General features: G+C 45.1%; 1 protein-coding gene and 1 long non-coding RNA gene across 3 annotated transcripts; both read left to right on the top strand.

Annotated features, from left to right (window-relative positions):
• Positions 1–13,395: 13,395 nt before the first annotated feature.
• Positions 13,396–14,410, top strand: LOC136497586 (ABC transporter I family member 1-like). Its single transcript, XM_066493441.1, has one exon. It carries the CDS (start codon positions 13,548–13,550, stop codon positions 14,223–14,225), a length of 678 nt encoding a protein of 225 aa, XP_066349538.1. The 5' UTR covers positions 13,396–13,547; the 3' UTR covers positions 14,226–14,410.
• A 1,449-nt stretch (positions 14,411–15,859) lies between these two features.
• LOC136497589 (uncharacterized) lies at positions 15,860–21,640 on the top strand. 2 transcript variants are annotated; one of them, XR_010769354.1, is made up of 5 exons: positions 15,860–16,154; positions 16,669–16,777; positions 19,515–19,576; positions 20,179–20,350; positions 20,681–21,640. It is a non-coding gene; the product is annotated as an uncharacterized lncRNA (long non-coding RNA). The 2 variants fall into 2 exon arrangements; XR_010769353.1 differs by having other exon boundaries at positions 15,860–16,777.
• Positions 21,641–24,477: the final 2,837 nt, after the last annotated feature.

The following is a 24,477-nucleotide window of genomic DNA, read 5'->3' as shown; positions in this document are numbered from 1 at the left end:
TGTATAGCTAAAAAAAACCTAAGACCTCACGGTTCAGACTTGATGATCGCTAGTTACCAATTCAAGTATTGGGTATTTGGGGTACCTGGACAACAGATGGGCAGAGAGCTTAGGGCTTCTCCGGTGGTGTTTCTAAAGCGACTCATGGGATTATTTTATTTGGCATGAGTCGATGCATGCACCACTAGAGCAAATCGATGCATGGAGTGTGCCAGGAGTCAACCACCAAACATGAGTCGATTCATTCCAATTAAAATAATATTCACGTGGAAATAAGAGGAAGAGGAAAGGGACAGAAAGCACCAGGTCACTCATGCAAGTGTCCGGCTTTGGAGAACAAAACTGTCGGGTTCATAAACCTAGGGTCCCTCGGGGACCGGCTTCCACGCCAAGGCTCGGCCCGAGCAGACAGCACGTAACTCATGGGCCCGCCCAAGAGTCTAAAACGACAGGCCGAAAGGGCGGCCTAGTCACCGATCGGAAGGTCTGGCCGAAGAGGAACAGCGCCCGCTCGTCGGCTACTTCGGCCCACCTATTCGACCGGAGCGTTCGCTTCGACTCCAGCCGCCTTCGGACGGCCTCTCCGATCGGAAGGCCTGGCCCAAAACACTACTTCCAACTTCGACCCCGCGTCTCCGACCGGGGTTCGCAGGAACCCTGCTCACCGCTCTTCTTCGACCGGCGTACTCAGAGCCGACTAGAGCCATCCGACCGGGGACGCCCGCTCGGTAGGAACCTAGAGACGTGCGGAGAAAAGCAAGGTAAGGCTCACAAGTCAAAACCACTGTACCAGGGACCATACCCTGTACGGAAACAGTACTCTGCAGCCACCCTAACACAAACAATATTGTAGGCGCCGACACCTCCCTCTATAGTATTGTAGGGGCCGCTAAAACTCCCATACGGTAAGGCCCCCCACGTGCCTCTGGGCATCGATAGCAGTATGGGTGCTAGGATTTACCGTATCGGGTGAACATAGCGAGACTCCTCACATGCCTTTAGTCATCAAACAATATTTGCAGGTACCGACGTCTACCATCCCTGAAAAAGGCAGCACGACCTCCCGCATGCATCTGACATTCTACAGTGACATCAATGGTGTCGTAGGCACCTACCATTATCTTGTACCCGCCAGTGTGGGCAACAAGGCTCGGTAGGCGTGGGCAACAAGGCTCGGTAGCATATGTACCCTCACCCTCTCACTTGTAAAGCCATCCCCTTTATCTATAAAAGGGGACGCGCCCCCTCCAACAAGGGGAGAGCCCTTCTTGAAGATAACAAGCACCGATCAAGTTCACTAGCTCACAACCATAGAACCGCCGGGTTCATACCCCAAGCACACGCTTGAACACTTAGCTCATAGCGTAGCTCCTGTCGCTCTTGGCCCTTCCAACTAGAGCCGACCGAACCTCTCGTACACCCCATCTTTCTCCTTCTCGTTTGTAACCCCACTGCAAACTTCGAGCACCTAGGCTCAGGAATAAAGTCACTGACCGACCCAAACTAGATGTAGGACATGTTGCCTGAACCAGTATAAACCCTGTGTCATCGAGTGCTAGGCCACCTCCGATCACAGCGTATGACAAAACTACAAATATTTACTAGTTAGTCACATTCTGCACCGACAGTTGGCGCCGTCTGTGGAGAAAACGTTGTATGTTCAACACTTTTTGGTCATCGGATGGCCCACTTTTCCGCCACCCTCGCCGTGGCGGGCTCGGGCGATACGATTTGCTTCGGCTCGCTAGAGTTTCCCGCACTCTCACCCGCTGGGATGCGGGTTCCACCCGTCTTCGAGCCATCCTAGGACTTCCTCTTTGGAAGCCTAGACTTCGTCGCTGACCGTCTCGGCGTGCTACACCTCTGCGAGGAGGCTCACGTCCCGGCACCCGTCGAAGGGGCGCCCTCCATCGACTCTGGGATGCACGACTTCGACGATGCATCATTTGCGCTTCTTTCCGAGCAAACTCTCTGCTCAAACCCCGCTGTGAGTAATATATACACTGTTATTTACTTACTATTCTCTATCTTCCGCCGATTACTCGGTAGAACCCCGTTGTCCCCAATGCAACCGTTGTACGGCCAGTTCCCCTACGGCCTCACATCTTTCACGGATGCATACGCCCGGGGGCTCCGAAGGATGCCTACGCCACCCCCTCTCGCATCCGAATTCGTGGGAATGGTGAGCTATGATCCCACCTGTTTCCTCGACCTCATGGATGACGATGGCGAGAGTGACGGCTCTAGCATCGGCGACATGGCACCTAGCCACCGTCCGTCCTAGGAGTGCACCATGGTGGACCCTCCAGGACACCCATCGGCGGAAGCGGAGTCATCACGAACTCACACCTCTCCGGACCCTCACGCGGAGAACCCTGAGCTCACCCTTGAGTACAGGGAGGAACTATGACAACGGTGGCTGCATCAGCCACCAACTACGCTGGCACGCTCGGCGCACCACACTGCGCCCCGCGCGCATAGACCAACGAGTGGTGCCCTAGGGCACACCCGTCAGGTCCAGCCAACACCATGGACAGGGGGAACGATCCCTCGTACTTCACTCGAGTGAACCAGAACATCGCCACCACGGTAATGCTTCTACGCGGCCTGTCCGAGCCAAATGACCCTCATGAACAGGTGATCCATCGAAACCTTCGGGCACTAGTGGAGACCGCCATCGTTCAACAAGCAGAGTGCTCCATATCACGACGCCGACTCACATCCTCGCTCTCCGCCAGGGGAACGAGGACGCGGTAGATGGGTCGCTCCTCCCGATCGCTGCTACAATCGCCGAGTACGGCACAGGAGGCCGCACTGGCACCTCATCTTGACCCAGCGACCGCTCCACACCGACCGTCTATATTCGCATGGCTTGGACCAAACCGAGACACACGCAGTAGCGACCGGAGTCCCAGCCCTGATGGCCCGGGACCGCGGACCTTTGTCCAAAACCCCCAACAAACGCCGCTCCTGCCACGCTCCAACGGAGGCCGGGGCAAGGGAAAGGCCAAGCGCTGGGATCAGGATGAAGGCCCCTCCACGCAGAGGGGGAAAAAGAACAGAAAGAATCGCCGATGACCAGCCAACTCCGCGTTGGTCGCACACGGCTGATCATGCGGGCACATAGCCCCAGTAGGGCCCTTTTGGCAACTTCCACGAGCTCATGGAGAGCCCATGCACCAACCACGACTACCCCATAAAACACCTCTACAAGGACTGTTAGCTCCTCAAGCACCTTCTACGGTAGGCCACCAGGCCGAAGGAAGAAAAAGGCAAGGAAGCAGCAACCAAGAAAGGGGGTGTAGCGGGCTAGGATCTAGACGACTGAAGGACGAAGTGATCCGACCGGATGCGTACCGACCGAAAGACGACAACGACGCCCATCTCTCTGAACTACTGGAACAGCTATGTAGTTTTTCCTAAGCTTCAATCTTACCATTGTTTACTTAGTATATGCTCCTACAAAAGCACCCCGACCCGAACACTTTTAGGCCTAGGGCGCTCGAGGAGTCGAGGGCTCCACTAGGGTACACTACTATCATTATGCTTAATAACTACCTCCCTGTTTTGTTTACATATGGTGAAATTCCTTCCTACCCAACCAACAGGATAGTTTGTTCCTTAGTTTTGTTTTACGTAGCTTTGCTTTAAAAACATTCCAACCGATCGCACCCCGTCTTTCCCTACGGTTATGAGCAGCCGAGCCTCGCGAGCCACGCCCTAGGCTCCCAAGGTTGTGGCCTACGGGACAAATAGGCAGGTGCAAGAAAGAAAGAATAAAAAACAAAATTATGCTAAGGGAAAACTAAGGAACAAAAGGGAACAGTCTCCCCCGAACGGAGCAATTCCATCACAGAAAACAAAACCGACTATAGTCATTGAGCACACAGTAATATTTACACTAGGGCTCCCCACAAACTTAAACTTCTACCTTCACTAAACTATTTATATTTTGCAAGCTATTAGACCGGCCTGACGGCATCTGCTGTCGGAGCGACCGACGGGGGCACAGGCTACTCACTCCCCGGTGGCACGACATTCGGCTCGGTCGAGGCTGGGGCGATGTTCACCTCTGACCTAGGCTCCACATCGTCTGTAGACTGGGCAGCGTCTTCTCCGCGCATGCTTTTGGCCATATCTTCACGGCGGACGTCCATCACCCACTGGGTAGAGACTTGCTCTGCCACCGACCTTGCGTGCGGCAGCAAGCCCTCCCCGATCGACTGGATGTCCTCCATGCTCAAGCCTTCAGCACACCCATTGTAGATGGCAGCAAAGTCTAGGTTCGGATGGTGCATCACCATCGAAGTCAGCACCCCCGACGCTCCGTAGAACAGCCCGCTCCTGATAAGGTCCAGAACCGCATCTGGGACCTCCGCCAGCTGGACCGCGGGCACGCTAGTGCTCGGCACCGACCCAAAGACTTTCGAGACAACGAGCTAGGCAACGTTGCGGATCTAGTCGAGATCCCTCTCGAGAGCACGACGCTCTTCATGAGACTTGGTCAGCTCCTCCGCATTCCGGCTGAAGGTCGCCTTGATCATCTCCAGGTCCTGCTCTAGTGTCTTCACCCTTCCACCCAGCTCTGAAAGAAGAGCGACAAGCTCAGAAATAGGCTAAAGGGAGAACCAACACAACAAAAAACAAAAAGGTACGTACCGACGTGAAAGTTCTCAAGGGTGGAGAGATCCTCCGCCTGCCGAGCCACCTGCTCGCGTAGCCAGGCACTCACGTCCTTCGTCCCCATCACCCGGCCTTGGAGCGCGAGCACCTCCTGGTCCGCCTTCGACCGGGCCTTCTGCTCTGCCTCCAGGGCCTTCCGTGCTGACTCTAGGGCATTCTGCGCCGACACCAAAGCGGCCCGCTCTGGCTCAAGGGCCACCAAGGACTCTCGCAACGCCACCTCGGTGTTCACCAGGGATGTCCACAACCCTGCCTCGGTCTCTGCCTGACGGGCCTTCATTGCCTCGAGCCCTTGCTCGGCGGCAGTCGTCTGCTCAGCTACACGCTGCCCCTCCACCCACGTTGCAGTCGCCTCGGCCGCCCAGTCCTAGGACTCACGATGGGCAAACGCTAGCTGACGCTCGAGCTCGGCCATCCGGGCATGCTCCGTTCGGAGAAAGCGGGACTTGCGGGATGACATCCCCTTTAGTCTCTACGAAAAACAAACATACTAAGGCAACCAACAAAAGATTTAGAGGTCAAAGACAAGTCCGCGAAACTCACCTCCACAGCAAGCTGTAGGTCAACCTCAATTAATTGCTGAGCGGACTTAACCTGCTCCTGGGCGTTTCCAAGCTTCGTGGACAGATTGGTGAGTTCAGACACCGCGACGTGCCCCTGCTCCCCGAGGATGTCCCAGAGCTAACACTCCTGGGAGTCCCGGAGGATGAACCACACTTTCGCCGGGTCCTCAGGGTAGGGCCACTCTAGGTCACCCTTCGGTAGCCCACTGGAGGGCCTAGCCTCTGACCAGACCACCGCCAGCTCCCGCAACGACACCGGCGGCTCCACCGTATTATCCGCCTCGTCATCGGACGAGATATCCACCACGTTGTGTGGACCGCCGCTGGACGTTCTGACTCCGTCCCGACCGTGCTCTCCCCCAGTGCCTTCGGCTCTGACCACGTGGGTGAGCCGTGCGGTCCTCCGCCCGGTGAGGCAGGGAGCTCGGTCTCCCTCTCCTCTTCCACCGCGACCGGTGGACGAGGGGCCACGAGGGTTACTTCTGACGTAGCCCCCGTCGTCGGCACCGGAATTGCTGCCAACGTCGCCGCCGCCGCCGTCACTGTGGTAGCAATCGCCCCCCGAAAGGGAAGGGCTCACCGCCGCCATCCTGCTCCCCCCGCTGCTCGTCGCAACACGCTGCAGGGTGGGCCTCCATGCCTCCTGCATGGGAGTAGGGGTTGCTAAAACTCCTATACGGTAAGCCCCCCACGTGCCTCTAGGCATCAATAACGGTATGGGTGTCAGGATTTACCATACCGGATGAACATAGCGAGACTCCTCACATGCCTCTAGGCATCAAATAGTATTTGCAGGTATCGATGTCTACCATCCCTGAAAAAGGCAGCACGACCTCCCGCATGCATCTGACATTCTACAGTGACATCAACAGTGTCGTAGGCGCCTACCATTATCTTGTACCCGCCAGCGTGGGCAACAAGGCTCGGTAGGCGTGGGCAACAAGGTTCGGTAGCATACGTACCCTCACACTCTCACTTGTAAAGCCATACCCTTTATCTATAAAAGGGGACGCGCCCCCTCCAACAAGGGGAGAGCCCTTCTTGAAGATAACAAGCACCGATCAAGTTCACTAACTCACAATCACAGAACCGCCGGGTTCGTACCCCAAGCACACGCTTAAACACTTAGCTCATAGCGTAGCTCCTGTCGCTCTTGGCCCTTCCGACCGGAGCCGACCGGACCTCTTGTACACCCCATCTTTCTTCTTCTCGTTTGTATCCCCACTGCAAACTTCGAGCACCTAGGCTCAGAAATAAAGTCATTGACCGACCCAAACTGAACGTAGGGCACGTTGCCTGAACCAGTATAAACCCTGTGTCATCGAGTGCTAGGCCACCTCCGATCACAACGTACGGCAAAACTACAAATATTTAGTCACATTCTGCACTGACAAAAACATATTTTTATTTGAATGGCCCGCAGAAAAGAGTCGACCTACCACTAGAGATCGAAGGAATCGACTCAATTGCATCTTTTTGTATGCGTACATAGCCTGCCCTTAAGCTTATAGCCGGCGACACTGGCAAGTTGCGGTTGGGGTATGTCAGTTTGTGTCTTTGAGAAATGAGATCGAGAATGGATGAAGGAGCGGCGGCACCACCTCTAGGATTTGCGAATTGATACGAGAACAAAGAAGATCGGAAGATGAAACGGTGACCAGGCTGTGGACTATGGGCTTATTACCTTCCGGGCTATGGGCTTACCTGTACATATATACTTGCATTCACGTAATCACGTTTCATGAAACGGCGGGAGCCAGACCATTGGGTGGGCTCCGGGCTTATCTTTGCTCCTTGCTAATCAATCGATGGATGGGCTAAGGACCTAAGGTGATGCCATGATGGACTGCTCGGCCGGAAGTCTATCGGGGTCGCACATATTTTTTACCGGGGTCCAAGCTAGACAAAAATCGTTGGGCATTTGAGGTGATCGCAAAGCCATCGATGTTGGCCGACGCCGATGCGTGAACGTAGCTTCGCCCCTGGTTATTAGATGAGTAACTCGATCCTGACTGGAAGATAATTCATAATTTATTATGTGTATTTTGTAAATGACCATCAGACCATGATAATCAACTAGCCGGCGTGGTGGTTGACTTGAAAATATTGGACAAAAGTAAAATTGTAGGTATAGTGTACCAAGTACACAAAAAAATAAATAGAAAGAAAAGAATTGTTTCATTGATTATTGATTAATTGCTTTATTTACATGTTGAGTTTGACTATATGGGCTCCTATTTAGGGCGTGTATAGCCTAGAGACGGGGTCGTCTGTAAGAGCCTTGAATTTAATATACAGACAGTAAAAAGACAAATTGTACAACCCACAGATAAGAGGTCATCTGCAAGTTGTTTAATGTTTTTCTTGTAGCCAAGATCAATCATGAATACCACTTTGTATACTATTATGTTGCTATTTGATAGATCAACTATCACAGTTATGTCAAATCAGCAATGACAACACGTTCATACTGAGATAAAATATAATAGGATTGCTTAAGTTTTTGTCTACCCTTCTTTGTTTCAATAACATTGCCATACATGCACTAAATCATAATAAATTACGTTACCTTATTATAAAATTTTCATAATCTTTATAGCTCAAACGCAGCCTACAAAAATGTCAAGATAGAAACACTAAATCATTTCTAGGCTATATTTCTGGTTGAAAGGAACCTAACAAAATTTAAATCATATTTCTTGGATTTGATTTCAACTAGCAAATATGCCCGTGCGTTGCAACGGAAGTTCTTTTTTCTTGAGAGTCCAAGAACGGACGCGAGGCTTAGGGTTTGTTTGGTTTATAACCACAACTTGCCACGTCATAAGTTAGTTACTCCATAGTATTTTATGTAATTGTATGGTTCACTGTCATAACAACGATGTGCCACACTTTTTTAGCACTGTTTCCACATGTCAGTCTCATTTTCTTGTTAACTTTGTCGCAAGTGTGGCTTTTATTTTGCTCGCTTTACTTTGATCATGTTTGGCTTGGCTTGTGTATGCCCATCGTGCAGTGCGTCTATGGCGTGAGTCACGGTAACAAAAAAATAGGACTCTAGTTTAAATCCCATGGCCCGTGGTCTGATGCGAGGAGAAAAACACTAGAACCATGACGTGTTTGCATGATTATCGCGTTCTGTAACTGAGAATCCACTTTTAAGCGGTTCCAAACAGGATATATCCGTGGCAATCAAACTATGGCACCAATCAAGCCTAAAAGTATCTTCGTGTCAAGATCCTTTATTGAACTATAATTTAATTTAGTTATTGTAGTGCCCAATCAAAATGATCAGCAAGCACTTCAAATTTACTAATCATTCATAAAATTTCATCTTGTAGTATTTTCACGACTGATGTGAAACAAAAAAGGAAATCCAGTATTTATGTATCAACCTGGATTTCTCGAATCAATGTAGCTCAAAGGAGAATATCAAATATAAAACATTTTGTTTTATATCACGTAAAGCATATGGTGCCTCGGTGTGCAGTCTCTCTTCTATTATTGGAGACCTGGGTTCAGGTCTTGTGGCATGAAGTTTTAGACATACTTTTTACAGTGAAATTTTACCTCTTTATTATTAGGTATAGATTTTATATTTATTTTATAAGTTTCCGTGTTTGTGTATTCTTGGAAAAAGGGAAGAAGCTAATAAACCACTTCACATTGGGAACCCTAAATTTATGTAAATTATGAGATCAATTTTTACTATTTATTTCTCTCTTATATTTTATTACATTTTTTCAACTGGAACCCTCCACTTTGTTCTATTCTTGTCATTAGGTCCTTGCTGAAACAAAGCGATGAAAATCACGAACGCACACGCGGTCGCTATGGCCGGCCGCACAGCCGCAGCGCCATGGCCGGCTCGCCGCGCCGCTCCTCACCTTCCCTGCGTTGCCGCCTGCAGCCATGCACTGTCGCCGTGCCGCTCCACACCGTGGCCGGCTCGCCGCGTCGCTCCTCACCTTCCCTGCGTTTGCCGCCTGCACCCTGCAGCCATGCACTGTCGCCGTGCCGCTCCACAGTGTCCTCACCTTCCCGCGCGCCGACGCACGCGCGTGAATCGACGACTCCGCATACAACGCGCGATGAAGACGTCTGTAGGCCTGGGAGCACGAGCCCGGGTCGTCCTTTCGTGAGACGACGACCTTGCCGTATTTTATGGTATATAAAGACGACGCCGAACGCGTTGTACGTGCCCTTATAATACAGCAGCCTTTTAACATGAGTGTCTCGTCTTAACAAGTTTGTGCCTAACCTCCTATTCTTGTGTGAGCAAGTTGTTGCGGACCTACTGTTGTAGCGTATACTTGAGATGTAAATGTAATACGTAAGTCACACCAAGAACTCTTCTTGGTTCATATAAATACACTCATTCGGCCTTTGAACCTTTCGAGGGAGGTGAGAACGCTTTCATGGTATCAAGATCCTCTTCCGGCCTCCTAAGGGCTAATTTGGGAGCAAGGAGAGGCACACCAGGGATAAAAAACATTTCCATGATGAACTAAATAATTATTCAAATTATTTCCCCATAAATTTTTCACCCTGAGAAAAGTAAAGGATCACAAGATGATTTGAGTTTCCAAATTAGCAGTAAAGCGTACAAATCATGAGCCCTATTGGTCTTCATGTTACCCGCAGGAAACTGGCCAATAACAACTACTCCCTCCATATTTAAAAATAAAGTCGTTTTGAATAAGGCTTGGGTACAATATAAATTATGAATAACTTTTAAGTTGTTGAGTTTGAAAATGTGAAAACCATATATATAGATTTATCTTGAAAAATACTTTCACAAAAATTTACATATATCACTTTTTGATAAATATCTTTATAAAAATAAGTAGTCAAAGTTATGCTTTGAAAACCGTGTCGCTGTCCAAAACGACTTTATTTTTTAGTACGGAGGGAGTACACCTTGTGGAAGGCTCATGCTAGCTATGCCCGTTGTGCGCACAGCTTGAGCCAACTCAAGACATCGACGTCAAGGGATCAACAAAAGCAGATCCTGACTTTTGGCCTGTTCGGCAGGACTGAAAAATAAACCAAAATACTGTTCCGGCTGATTGTTGTGAGGAAAAAATACTGATTTCAGCCAGAACAATATTTTTTCCTCACAACAATCAGCCGGAACAGTATTTTGACTTATTTTTCAGTCCTGCCGAACAGCCTCTTCACTCGCTGCCGAGACGCCACCGGCAGACACCGCTTCTGGCATCACCGTCGATTTCAACAGTGGCACCACCATGATGCACTGAACGCTCAAGGCCGTCCCAATGAACTTGATGTCACTACCCGTTCCACTTCAACCTTTGGTGAGCGATCACGCCATTCTTCTTAAGGGCCTCTTTGGCACGGCTTATGCCGGCTTCGGCTTAATCTATTTTGTGCAAATCGAGGCACTGTAGCGTGAAACCGTTTTGTAAGCCGGGGTTAAAATGAACTAGAAGCCGGGAAAAGCCAGTTTTTCTGGCTTCACCGGCTTTGGCTTCACCGGTGAAGCCGTTTTGGATGAGCCGTGCCAAATGGGGCCTAAAATGTTAGTTCTTTCTGACAAGTTCATCGTATTTCTATCAGTCCCTCGAAAGTTTTAATTCTGTGCCTATGCAGTTGTTGATCACATTGGCCCGGTTCGCTTTGCTGAAAAAAAAGCCGGAACACTGTTCTGGCTGATTGATTGTGAGAGAAAAACACTGTTCCAGTTAAAAAAATAAACTGAAAAGTACGGATTATAAGACAAGCGAACACGACCATTGATCCTATTTAGCCTCCCATTTCCTGCACACGTATCCACAAATTATTGTATATTCTAGATTGTGGTCACTTTTTGAATTTCTCCGTCGTTCAACAATCTGCATCGATCGGATCATGATGGCATGCGTAAAGTCTTGGTTGAGATCACCATTAGTCATTAGAGTTCTTTGTCACGATATGTAAATGGATGATTTCAGATTTTTGGTCCTGGTCATCTCATACCGGATCACAAAGATTCTTTGGCAAGAATTTTATGTCTAAACATTACGACAACTATGCAAAATTCATATGACCACATCCTTAAGGTTCTCATGGAATGTTATTCAGCATTGTCCAAAAATACCGAACAACCTCCAACTGATAGTGATCAGCTTCTGACTTCGCTAGGTGAGTTTCTAATTGCTTTTACCTATTTTTTTTCAATTATTCACTCATGTAATCAATATTCAGTTTTATGAAAAAAAAATACTAAACATCCATCTGCGGTGAGTTTGCAATAGTTTTTACCTATTTTTCAATTATTTAAATTACCCTTTTTCAACTCAAGTTACCATTACCATATATCAAGTGATTAAACTAATGTACATCATCATGGCATTATTTTTTTTCGTTCCCTGTCAGTTTTAAACAGTAAACAATTGACAAGCTGTCTCTTTGGACATAATCATCACTAAGATTGGAACACTGATTGAAGAGGGCACAAAGACTATTTTTTATACCAATTTAGTTATACAAGGGCCCATTTCAGAAGGGTATATGCATTATACTTAATTATTTCATATTTCATATTGTTGCATACTAATGTCCGGAGTAACATTGCAAATTAAGAGCTTCCTCAGGTAGACATATGACATCCATTAGTAGCTACTAATAACTGTTTGTATCATAAAATTAATTCGGTTCCCTCAAAGATTCAAATTAACATGTGTGTCAGTGTGTGTTATGACTTATGACTTCACTCTTTCTCAATCCATGAACCGTTCTTCTTTATAGAGCTACAAGATTGCCACAGTAACGCGCGGGGTATCATATAGTTAAAAATATTTGGCATAACATTATTACAACCTATATATCATGTAAAGTCTCTGCTGGGGGTATTTATATTTATAAGAAGGTAATATAGGGGTAGAAAAATAATTACAAATTGTTCCTGCTCTACCTATCACATTCGTAGAATATTTGTGGGTATCCTAGTGATAATCCCCATTGGGGCAGAATGGTCAATCATATGATCATCTTCTCGTGCTATAATTGTCTCGTCTCTTTTTGCCACGCTGGCGCTAGCCACCTTCGGATGGTTTCGAGTGTACATTCATGCTTAACGTGTTTCTAATCCAACATCCGCTACCCTTAGGTTGCTTAGAGCACCTCTGCGCTTACCACACTTCCGGTCCAAACCTCCGTCGCACCAGCATCCTCTTTTGGTGACAACGCCTATTTCTTGCAAAACCGAAGAAGTCATGTACCTTCGGCCAACTTAAAGATTACCCTAAGTTTGGTGGGAGTCGGTGTTCTGAGGGTCTCGCCCCAACCGAATGCATCTTTCTTTTTGTCGTGGAAAGTTTTTAATAGTGTTTAGACATTGGTTGGAATGTTTTGGAAATCTTCCATATCTTTTATGGATATTTCTCTTATTTTCCTAAAGCTAAATCTAATTTCTAAAAGTTTCTAGTATTTTAATGATTTCTAGATATTTTATTTTAGTTTCTCATGTTCCAATCTATCTCTAAATTGTTTACCAAAACTTTTATAAGATTAAAGATATTTTGTGGTTTAGAAACATTATTAATTGTTTAGTGAAATTTTTAATTGAAAATAATAAAACCACTTCTATCCGATGTAGGAAGGTGACTTAAATAGTGTTGAGAGTTAATAGTGGTAGTTTGTTAGACCATGGCCATAGTTTAGAGCATCTCCAGAAGCTTTCTAAAACAATTCCCTAATTTATTTTTTTGGAAAAAATAAAAAATCTCTTGAAAAGTTTTGAATTTAAACTTTTTAAAGATATAAGTGCTTGGTAAATCTTCTCCTCAACTCATAAATATGTGCATGTGTTCCGCTTTTGCTATAGTGTAGCTGTGTAGGTGCCCCCTTCTGCTTTGAGTTTTAGGAAGCTAACTATGGCAATCTATTGTAGAAATTAAAAATAGCTTCCTATTCATTTTGTTTGTTTGGTATAATCATTAATATCCCAAGTAATATTCAAGTAGCTTTTGGATATGCTTGTAGTCTTGTAGAGGGAAAAAAAGATATTTTCCAATGAATTTCCCACTCGGTCCAACTACCTCCCCTTCCCTCTCGCCCTAGGCCCAATTGCCTCGCACCCTATTGAGCCCAACCAACACCTCGGTAGTCCGCACGGCCCAACACCCGCCCTCCTCCCCCACTTCGGCCTCTCCGCGCGCCGCACCCGCCCGCCGCCGCACTCCCCCCATTGGTCATCGCCGCCGCATCCCCGTACGGGCCCACCCAAGGACCTCGCTGCGCCCACCCGTCCGCCTCCGTCCAGCTCAGCGGCCCCCGAGCCACCGACCACTCGGCAACATGCCGCCGCTTCTGCCCCCGCCGCCGCGGCTCCTGCTCAACAACGTCTCGTGCATGCGGAACGCGCAGACGGTGCTCCGCGACATCAACCTCAGCGTCCACGACGGCACGGCCCTCGTCCTGACCGGCGCCAACGGCTCCGGCAAGACCACCCTCCTCCGCATGCTGGCGGGCTTCTCGCGCCCCTCGGCGGGGGAGATCCTCTGGAACGGCCACGACGTCACCTCCCCCGGCGTCTTCCAGCAGTACAAGCTGCAGCTCAACTGGATGTCGCTCAAGGACGCCGTCAAGGAGAAGCTCACGGTGCTCGAGAACGTCCAGTGGTTCGAGCTCCTCGAGGGGAAGGACGGCAGCAGGTCGGGCCCGGCCATCGAGCTCATGGGCCTCGGCAGGCTCATGAACGAGAAGGCCAGGATGCTCTCCATGGGGCAGAGGAAGCGACTGCAGCTCGCCAGGCTGCTCGCCATCGACCGACCCATCTGGCTGCTGGACGAGCCCTCTGTCGCGCTGGACGCAGAGGGTACCAGGCTGCTCGAATACATCATCGCTGAGCACCGGAAGAAGGGTGGCATCGTGTTCGTGGCCACGCATCTGCCGATTCAGATTGAGGATTCTATGTCGCTTCGGCTTCCGCAGAGGTTTCCCCGGAGGAAGACGCTGGTTGATCTTGTCCATTGATGTCAATGTGAGCACAGGAATTTAGCTGTATCTCTCTAATTCCTCTCCAGCTATCTATCTGAATGCTGTTGGAGCAATATTTTTTACTGGTGCTGCATTTGTCATCCTATTTTTGACAACATGACAATACATTCTCTATGTTGATAATATGTGCGGTTGTTCTTTGTGATCACCGTTTTGATGAATTGGCCCATGTATTTGGGAACAACAGAAAGCACTGGCCATGTCTGATATATGTAAGGCTGTTCTTTGTGATCATGATTTTGATTCATTGACCCCCTTATATATATGGTACTTGCTGGTGGAAACTCTGTTGGCTGTTCAATGTCTAGCAGGTTTACTCATGCCTTGCATGTCCACATGAAGCTTCAAGTGTTGGAGACTCGCACACTTGACCAAATATGGGGAGACCTTTGGACAGGATCAGGTATAGATGTCATGAGTAGAGTGTCTGTTTTCTCACATTCTTGTGCATTGACCAAGGTTGATTTCTTCCCTAACAATCTTGTTTTAGTCTGAATATGTTTGTAATTTTACAAATTACATATATTTGTGTATCTATTGCTGTCATCGGAATATATTCAGCAGAAGTGGCTTATTTTGCATTTCTAGCATGTGCTGTTGTGTTTAACTCATATACAATGTTTATTTTTACTACATTCAATAACTACTATCAAATTGGTTTAGGCCATGTCGACAAAATTTGGGGCCCACTGAACAGAATCAGGTAACTGATTTCTGGTTTAGGAACATCTGTTTTCTCACATTCTTGTGCATAGGTTAAGGTTGATTTCTGCCCCAAGAGTCATGTTTAGTCTGAATATCTTTTTTATTTTTACAACGTATAAATCTTTGTGCAGCTATTGTTGTCATCGCAGTATATTCAGTAGAACTGGTGGATATAAATAACGTTTGATCTATATTTAATAGCTATCCAAGACTGCCTCAGTTTACTTATCCTTTGCAGTTATCATGGGAATCCTCTGCACAATCAGAAGCACTGTTACTTCTCTAGAAATTTGGCAGATATTAAAAATTTATCGTTATTGAATTTACGCTAATCACTAATCAGTTGCAAAGCACAAATGAAACTCTATTGCTGATTGTTCCAAAGAAGAACTGGGAAAATAGGTATTTTTTAAGTGAGTATAAGTCAGCGTAGGCAGTACCTTGCAGGTTTATCTAAAGGTTATTGATCAGATATTTAAAAAGGTATCAAAATCAGCCAACTGGAATTTTGTTGAGAACTACATCTACTTTGCAAAGTGCATGTCAGAGCGGAACAAAGAATAGGTAGATATCGTCTCCATATCAATTTAGTCATGCAAACTATTTTTTCAGTGACTGACTCGCAGATTGTCATGCATATTTTGTGCACCTGTACAAAATGAAGCCACAATAGCATTGTTTCATTGGTGCAATGTCTACTTGATTATTCCGTGCTTCCACTCATTCATGTCTGCTGGAAAAAGATTCTAATTTATTGTATTCATGAATAGAGGCCACAGATGTTCTGGAGGAAGTAGCTTTGCTTTGTCAAGTTTATTAAACAGTTCGGAACCCCCCCCCCCCCCCCCCCCCCCCCCCCCTCCTCCCCTACGTACCATGTATTGGTGTTAAATTTCTGTGTTTTGTACTATTTAATAACAGGTGTCGATCTATAGCATGCTGTTCAGCACATTGCATTCATTTACATTTTTCTGCCAAAAGTACGTTTTCTCTTTCTTGAATATAATATTCAAATATAATGGTAATAAAGATTCTTATAGAGTACTCATTCTTACATATATGTATCTGTTATTAATCTAAACTTTTCACCAATAATTGAAATATAGTGACTCTGGATGGAAGCAAAGGCTGATATAGAAGCAGGGTGAGTTATTCCTAGGAAGTTGGAATGAGAAAGCAAAGGCTGATATAGAAAGCAGAGTGAGTTACTCCTAGGAAGTTGGAATGAGAAATTGATGTTGCAAACAAGTGTCAACCATGGAGAATACATCAATACAAATAATCTATGTATATCTATGCAAATTTGTGTTCATGCTATGGGCTTAATATATGGTTTTACCTGCTAACTTCTAGTTGTTCCTACTTAAGCTGAACATTGTCTTTTATTATCATTCTGGACGTATTATCCTTGTATAATATGTACAGCAGCTCGAGACAATGTGATTCCTTATTCTAATCATTTGCTTCTTTCTAAATATTAAGGAATATTATCTGCTGAAATGTAGAGATACATTATGCAAAAGAAAAGAGAGCCAAAGAACAAGATAAATCCTACAGAACATTGTATATTCATTGCTGACATGTTCCTGTGATTTCCATCTAAAATTCTTTCTTTACGTGGTTACTGCCTTGCTGATTGTAAGTCAAATGATTTGATGTATGCATTTGGTATACTATCTGTCCTGTGTTAACTTTCAGTACTACACTGGTGCAGGCTGTAAGAAAAGAGCAGTGAATGCAGCAGAAATAAGTCTCTAGGGACCATTGGAGGTGGTGCTCTCTGACCCCATTCTGGAGGTAGCTGGTCCACTATTCAAGACAAGGTATAAATCCACTTCCCAGGCCAGCATGGAGCCACCAATGCTACATAAATGCATGCGTTATTATGCTGTATTTTGTTTGGTTGTCACCGCTTCTCTATAGGCCCCAATCTAGAGTTTTCTAGGGTCGAATCTTTGTGCAATGCAGAAGTGTTTGAACAAATCATTACGTTGCAAATGATCAGGTTTTGCCTGGATCCTGGTTAAGTTGACTGTTGCTCATTCTATATTCAAAATGAAGATGATCTTTTCGTGGATGAAATTTGATAAGAATTTTGGGGCATCTGGCCCAGTTGGAAAGCTTCTGCATGTTTACTGACTTAATATTAGATTGTTTTCTAGTGCCCCTACCTTGTTATTGTCTCTTCAGCGAACATTTTCTATTCTTTCGTCTTTTATTATTCTGTATCAGTGCAAGACACCAGAGTTAAGATGAGTGATGAAATTACTGAAGTTTAACCTAGACTGCCTTGGCATGTGAAAATTCATTATTGTAGACATATTGTCACAATTAGTTAATACTTATTTGGGGTTTGTGGATGTGGAAAGAGTGTGATGTGAAAGGGTAGGATATAATCTCCAAAAGTAGAATGCTAGAATCACTTGTAGCAATATGAAAGGGATACTTCAGAAGAGATGCCTTTCATTTCTTGAAAAATTGCAGTGATTGTTTCTGTACTCTTGGAAGTCATGAATATAGTTCGGAGTAATTTTCATTGTAGTAAATCTTCTTTTAAATTTCCTTCATATCTTACGAGGTAGATTTATCTCTTTTTACTATTCTTGGCAGAACAATTATTTTAATTATGTTTTTTGTGGAATAAAGAGAAAGAGAACTCACTTGACTGGAAAGGGAAATTCCAAGATCCAAAGATATACAAGTTTTAGATAGCAGGTTAGCACCTGAACAAGTGAACAGTGAACATTGGTTTTCCTTTCCAGCCTAACTTCTGCAACTCCAAATGCTGATTGGTTTAGTTTCATATAAACTCAATATTTGTCTTTGCTAATGCTGATAAACCTTTGGATTAATTGGCAACTTAGTGTTGATTTGGATAGTTGAAACAGTGTTGGAGTTATGTGGTTGTTTAATTCAACAATGGATTAGAAGGGAATACGACAATGATGCCTAGAGTATATTTATGGCACTAAAACAAATGTTTGCTGGCATTCAAGTGTCATGTTGATTTTGCTTTAAAGGATGATGATCAAAAGGGGGGAAATTTCTGTTTGTGCTTGTGCTTAAGAAAACAAACATGGGCCCAACCCCTATAAATACTGCCAAGTGAAATTAATCATCATGCCAGCCTTTTGTTAGGACTCTCTTTAAGACTGCTGCCTTTGACTATTACATCAAACATTTAAGCACAGGCTTGGAATCCTATACCATTCCTTAAAGGGAGGCAAAGAGTGCGCGCCCAGAGAGGGCCTTATTAATACCTATACTAATGTGAAAAGGTGCAGTAAAGTGGTTGATCCCCCAAAACTCTAGGAGTGAGACACGGGGCATAAGTCATAATGTGTTGCTGCTAGAACCTTCTCTCTAGGGCATACTGTAATAACTGCAGGAACTCTAATATCAATACCATTCTGTTTCTGGAAGAAATTATAATTGACATTTCTACTTCAGCCAGAACAATAATACAATCAAGTGAGTTCCACATGTCAACGTCAATGTGACATTATTGATAGCACAACTGTTCAAGTTTAATTTTTGTTTGGCTTGGGAAGCAATGCTTGTACCCATTTCATCTAATCAGATTGATCAGTCATGGTAAGATGATATCATGGAAAGGATGTTTCAATGCCACAAAACTTCTAAAAAATATCTGTTGTGTAGTATTTATTTATTGTAATGGTGACACATAGCAGTAAATATAGTTTGCACGCAAAGAGAGAATTGTTAAACTGGATTTAGGATTGACAATTCCTGGTTATGGGTCTCACAACAGTTCCTGCAGTAGTATGTATTCATTTTCGAATTTCGATGAAGGAAAGAAGAATACATGCGCGATAATTAGAAGTTACGTGTCATGCACTACATCCATGGGTTAACCATGTGGGAAGGAAGAAGCCATGGTGTGCTGGTGGATGGAGAAAGGTGCAAGTTTCACTTTCTATATTTATTGTTCTCCTTCACCATTGAATATTTCAATTCTTGGTAGGAAATACTTATCGTTTGGAGCAAGTTGCACTCATGAGCGGTAGGTATCACCATCATCATGGCGTAAAGCTAGGGTTGGTTAGAGGTTTCTCTATCTGAGAGACTGGCGTGCCTAGCCTACCTCACACTTAGTGGTCTCTCCTGGAAATTTCCATCACTGTTTGCAGAAATTGAAGAACCAGCTGCATGAGTTATCATGCAATAAAAAGAGGGAAATATAGAGAAATATAATTGTATTGCAAATGCCTGCCTTTCTAGGATTATGCATAGTAGACATTTGTGATATTCATAGGTGGTATGGTTTTCTTGTTGATGAGTGTTGCTTGTTGATTTAGATACGTTCCATCGATGCGCCTTACATGGTATCTGAAATGTATCTGTTGCCTACAATTGTATGGTTGTATTATGCTTGCTAAGTGCGAATATCTTTCTCCACACACTAAAACTGTACATATACATAGATTCTACGGCATAGATTAGAGACACAAGTGTAAATTGAATCATAACTTCATAAGATTGTATCATTGAGTTGTAAGTAATTACATTATGTCACCTATATCATAACAATCCCTGTAGGCCCTCCATCACTCCATGGACGGTGGCAATGAGTGGTCCCACTCCAGATGGATTTCATATAGGTATGAAAATATTTGAAACTAGCACATTGAAATTAGTCAACATAGGCAGCTATGTTAAGCAAGTAGACTAGACATACTAATGGATATAACCAACCGTATGCATATACTACATATCTGTAATGTTGTAATCACTAATCAGTAGAACATATGAAGGATAGACTCCTTTCCTTGGACTAAACAAACAGATCTAAATTAGGGAGTTTATATGAATATAGGTATTGTGATCAGCAAAGATGGCCAAGAAAGCATGTTGTGTGGAATACAGCTGTCTGCAAATTACTCTAAAAGTTGACCTTCACCCAATCAATTCCTGTAATGCTGCTTGTAATAAAATCTTGGTCCATTTTATTCTAAACCATTGATGGGTTTCCCGTGTAGCAACTTAGTACTCGGGTCTATTGATTAGCCATCACTTTCTACAATCAGGGGCTTTAAGTTTTTGTACCTCCCACATCAGTTTAATTCTGATGTTATCCGTACAATGGCAATCTGCGAGGCAGTCCTTTTAACTCTCGTAAGACGTTGCATTTAAGAAGTCCAATAAATTATGCAACTGATGTCAGTTATTATGGCTCGTGAAGGAGTTTCGTTTGTGTTGACAGGACTTGTAGAAAATATTTGCTCAGGGAGCTTGAATCCAAGGAAATGCAGCTATGGGTGGTGGGAAGGAGAAGGACTTGGGAAGCATGGCCCGTGCTGCACTGAACAAGAGGAATGGGGAAAAAAAAGGAAGATCACAAGCTCTCATAACAACACTCCACCAGAAACCAACAAGTAAGCACTTTTGATTCTGTTCTTTGACAAAATAAAATTCTAGTTCCTTCCAAACGAAGCCTAAAGATGATACCATTAGTCAGATCATAGTCCCGTCTAGCTTTCTGGCGCTCATTTCTTTGTTTGACATTGAGTGCACATATTTGACCGTGATAGCGAAACCTGGTTATCAGGCGGCAGTACTATATTATTGTTGAAACTGAAATCAGATTGCTAGGTACACTAAGCACCTAACCCAGCTTAGTTGAGAAGCTAGCAGTTCACTCTCATAAATGAGAGGCGATTGGAATGATCAACACTCTCATGCTTCCTTCCCATCTTCTTGTGCAGAGAGAAGGAAGGAACCCTCGCACAAGGACTCTTGGTCCGACTCCGACGGGTGCAGCTGGACGGGACCCTACATTGTAAATGTGCGCTTGTCTCGGTGCTCAGATGGTCAGTATGGGTCCATGCACACATGCCCGAAGGTTGATGCAATGTTGACAGTGACCAGTGACAGTGAGCCCCCCATCGCGCGCAGGCAGGCAGGCGGGTGGGCGCGCAGCGTCCTTTGAACTGAATTGAGACGGAGGAGAGGAGAAGCCGGGTGTCACTGGCACTGGGCATGCAGGCGATCTTGTGAAGCACGTTCAGGTGGGCTGAGGTTCTAGATGGCGCGTGTGCGCCCGCGCGTACTGGAGATCTGGAGAGAGGGTGAACTGTGAAGCAACTGATGAACTGAATTTGCGAACAAATCTGGAGGCCGAAAGGCGTCATTGGGGTCCCGATTGGTTGGAAGACGGCAGCTTTCTGCAGATGCCAGTGTGTTCCTTCTTGACCAGGGGTGTTTGTTGGTTGTTACGGGCGGCATGGTGCGTGACCGAGTCTGGTCTGGTGTGCTCTGGCGTGCAGGAGGGTCAAGGGTGTGACGTGACCGTCCGGTCGCCGTTGTCGCGGGAAGGAAGGGCTCTCGGGGCACTGCAGCATCGCCGTGCATGATCTGCACGCACTGCATTGCTTTGCTTTGTTACCTTACCATTTGGTGTCAGTGTTTCATCTCATCTGAAGTTATTATTTCACAGGAATATGCCATCTGAAGCCGCCACGATGCAAAGTTTGAGGCGATATGTCTATCTGTATCTCGTCTACCTGTAGATTCCCAAGAAGGGTGGTCTTGTACGGGACAAGAACAATTTGTAAACTCGATTGTTTAACCAGTACTACCTCCTCCGTCTCCAAATGATGTAATTTTGGACTTGGATTGAGTCAAACTTTTATAATTTTAACTAAGCTTATAGAAAATATTAATAATACTTATGATTCCGAATTGATACCATATATTCGATTGTTAATCTAATGATATTATTTGATATTATAAATGTTATTATTTTTTAAGATATTTGCTTAAATTTATTTAAAAATGTTTGACTACTCAGAAAAAAAATGTATCTTTGGGAAAGAGGGCAGTGCCATTCTCCTCCTTCCACTCATTTATGAGCTCGCTTGACACTACCAGCAGGCAGTAGTCCAGGATAACCGGACTACCACCGGTGGTCGATGGATCGTGATCACGCCGCCACTGATGATGCGAGGTCGTTTGACCCTTTCCGAGCTTATTAAAGTGATTCGGTTGAAGTCCATGCACGTCTTCGCACAGATGCATGGAACGAACGTTTCAAAGCGCAGCTTGTGTTTCAAACTGAGTCAACGCCATCCACGAAATTTTGGGGAACCTCGTAATCAGACGAACTTTTTGGCTTGTTCCTGTGGTAAGTACTACAGTATTATTTGACGTTTACCATTGCAGCTAGCTAGCTAGGTTGTACACAGTGGTTGGCACGTTTCAGGTCGATCTATATATATGGCTCGTCTCGTATAGAGTACGATATCAGGACCTTTTGACGATCACACGAGTAAATCTGTACCGACAAAATCTGTTTCGCAAATTTCACGTGCTTTCAGAAAAAAAAACATTTGAAACAAAAAATTATGGTTAAAGTTGCTTTGTTACACGTTTTTATTTGGAGTCGAACTGGCCATTGCCCATTTGCCCCGGCCCGTTCTCTTGATGCTACCGAACCTAGCCTAGGCGTCATAGGCGCATATATAGCACGTACCGTACCGTACCGTACGAACGCCGTCGGGGAGGGAGACGGATGGAGATCGCGGCGGCGATCCGTACTGCCAGATCGCTCGAATCCCGTGGCCAGGTCCGGTCCGGCGGTGGTGGGCGCGGGGCCGGGCTTGCCGGCCGGCGGCGGTGGCGTGGTGGTGGCGCCGTTGGGCGACGCGAGGGAGGCATGAACGCAGTAAATGCTGGCCGCCTAGCCCTGGCAGCTAGGTTGGCAGCCCGAGCTCTCCCGCGCTGCGCTGCGATCGAGGGTCGGGTGGGGTGGGTGCCCACCTCACGCGGTGTTGCTCAGAGGCCATTCAATGTGGGCTGCGCTGCGCTGTGGAGAGAGGGGCTCCAGCTCCGTACTCTCCGGCTCACCCGCATCTACCCTTCGGTTCCACTCTCCACTGCCGCCCCGCCGTACCGTACGTACGATACATAGAAGCAATTTTTTTTTAACAGAAATGCATATGTTGCTTTCGACGACGAAAATCCATCCACATAGTCTATTTTCACCATAATATTGAACTATAGTATTCTATCCATTCAAATTACAGCTTATTTTGACTTTATTTCAAGTCAAACTTGGTTAGATTTTCGTGTATGTGTTTGTAGAAGAAGCGTATGCAAGTGTTTGTGTGGCCATCTACGTATGTGCAATACAATTCAAAAAGATTTGACCAAGTCTACAAAAAACAGGTCAAAATTTACAAAATCTAATAAAATTCACCACGGTTCATGTTTCAATGGTGTGATTATTTGAGCTTGTGCACGTCAATATACTCTCTCATTTTTAAATTATAAGATGTTTTGACTTTTTAAGATATATTGCTTTTATTAAGTATCTTGACATAGCGTATATCTATGTGCATAGCAAAAGCTACATATCTAGAAAAATTCAAGACGTCTTATAATCTGAAATGGAGGGAGTATTTTTATTACGAAAAAGTCCAAATTACTACATCCAAGTTTGACATATGTCTAGATAACCCCTAAACTAATGTTTAGTTCAATTTAATCCCCCACGATTTCAGATGGTTTAGTTTACCCTTTAAGAATGAATCCTTTTTTCTCCACATATAAACTAATGTGAGGTGACATAGGATATTATACTTTATGTTAAAAATAGGATATTATATGATTCAAAAAAGGATATTATACTTTATGTTAGAAAATATATCTTAAAATTTTCCTCGTTATTTTGATAGGTTAGGTAATTTAAAAATGAATTACATTATAGATACAAAATTGAACAAAATATAATGACAAAAAATTATAATGTACATAGTTTTCTAACACAAAACATGATGCTTTTTATTATCTCACATAATTTCAATTTAAAACACAACTTGTATGTGGAGAATAAAAAAGACAAAATGGTTTAAGGTGTAAATTAGACCATAAAAATACTCGGGATAGAAAATTGAACCAAACATTGTTCTAGGGGTTATCTGGACATAGGTCAAATTAAACATGAAGGGGCTACTTTGGACTTTTCCCATTTATAAAACCTGATCAAAATTAGAAAGGATTAATTTAGGCAACGTGCGAGTTAGCTATATTTTAAGACGGAGGAAGTACTGTTTATTTTTATGTACTACTAAACATGTTAAATGGGCGTTTATAGTTGTATAGATGTCCAAATAAGTAGTTTTCATTCCAAATGCCATGTCCTACTTACTTTTGTTGAAAAATTAGCTCTCCATGTGCAAGGATCCAAGTAAAGCACTTGCCACTAATGGCAGGAGGCTACATAAGTCAAACAATAAGAAGCATGGCTTGGTCAAACTTTCGATAATGCTACAAATAGGACGTCCGATGCCAGCGCCTCTCTCTGGACGGACACGTGGCGTGACGTGCACCATGACTTTGACTCCTATGTCTCTTATTCTCATCCGAACACCGCTTGCTCACTCCGCTCGGCCTTCTCCCACTACGTCCTGACCCTGCGCTGCTCGCTCGATCCCGCGTCGTCGCGCGCCCCACCTGCGCCGCTCGCTCCTTGCTCCTCTCCTCCGTTTGTCACGCGCCCACC

The sequence above is a fragment of the Miscanthus floridulus genome, chromosome 12 (assembly GCF_019320115.1).
Source record: "Miscanthus floridulus cultivar M001 chromosome 12, ASM1932011v1, whole genome shotgun sequence".
NCBI classification, from domain to species: domain Eukaryota; kingdom Viridiplantae; phylum Streptophyta; class Magnoliopsida; order Poales; family Poaceae; genus Miscanthus; species Miscanthus floridulus.
This window is presented reverse-complemented; position numbering and strand designations above follow the sequence as displayed.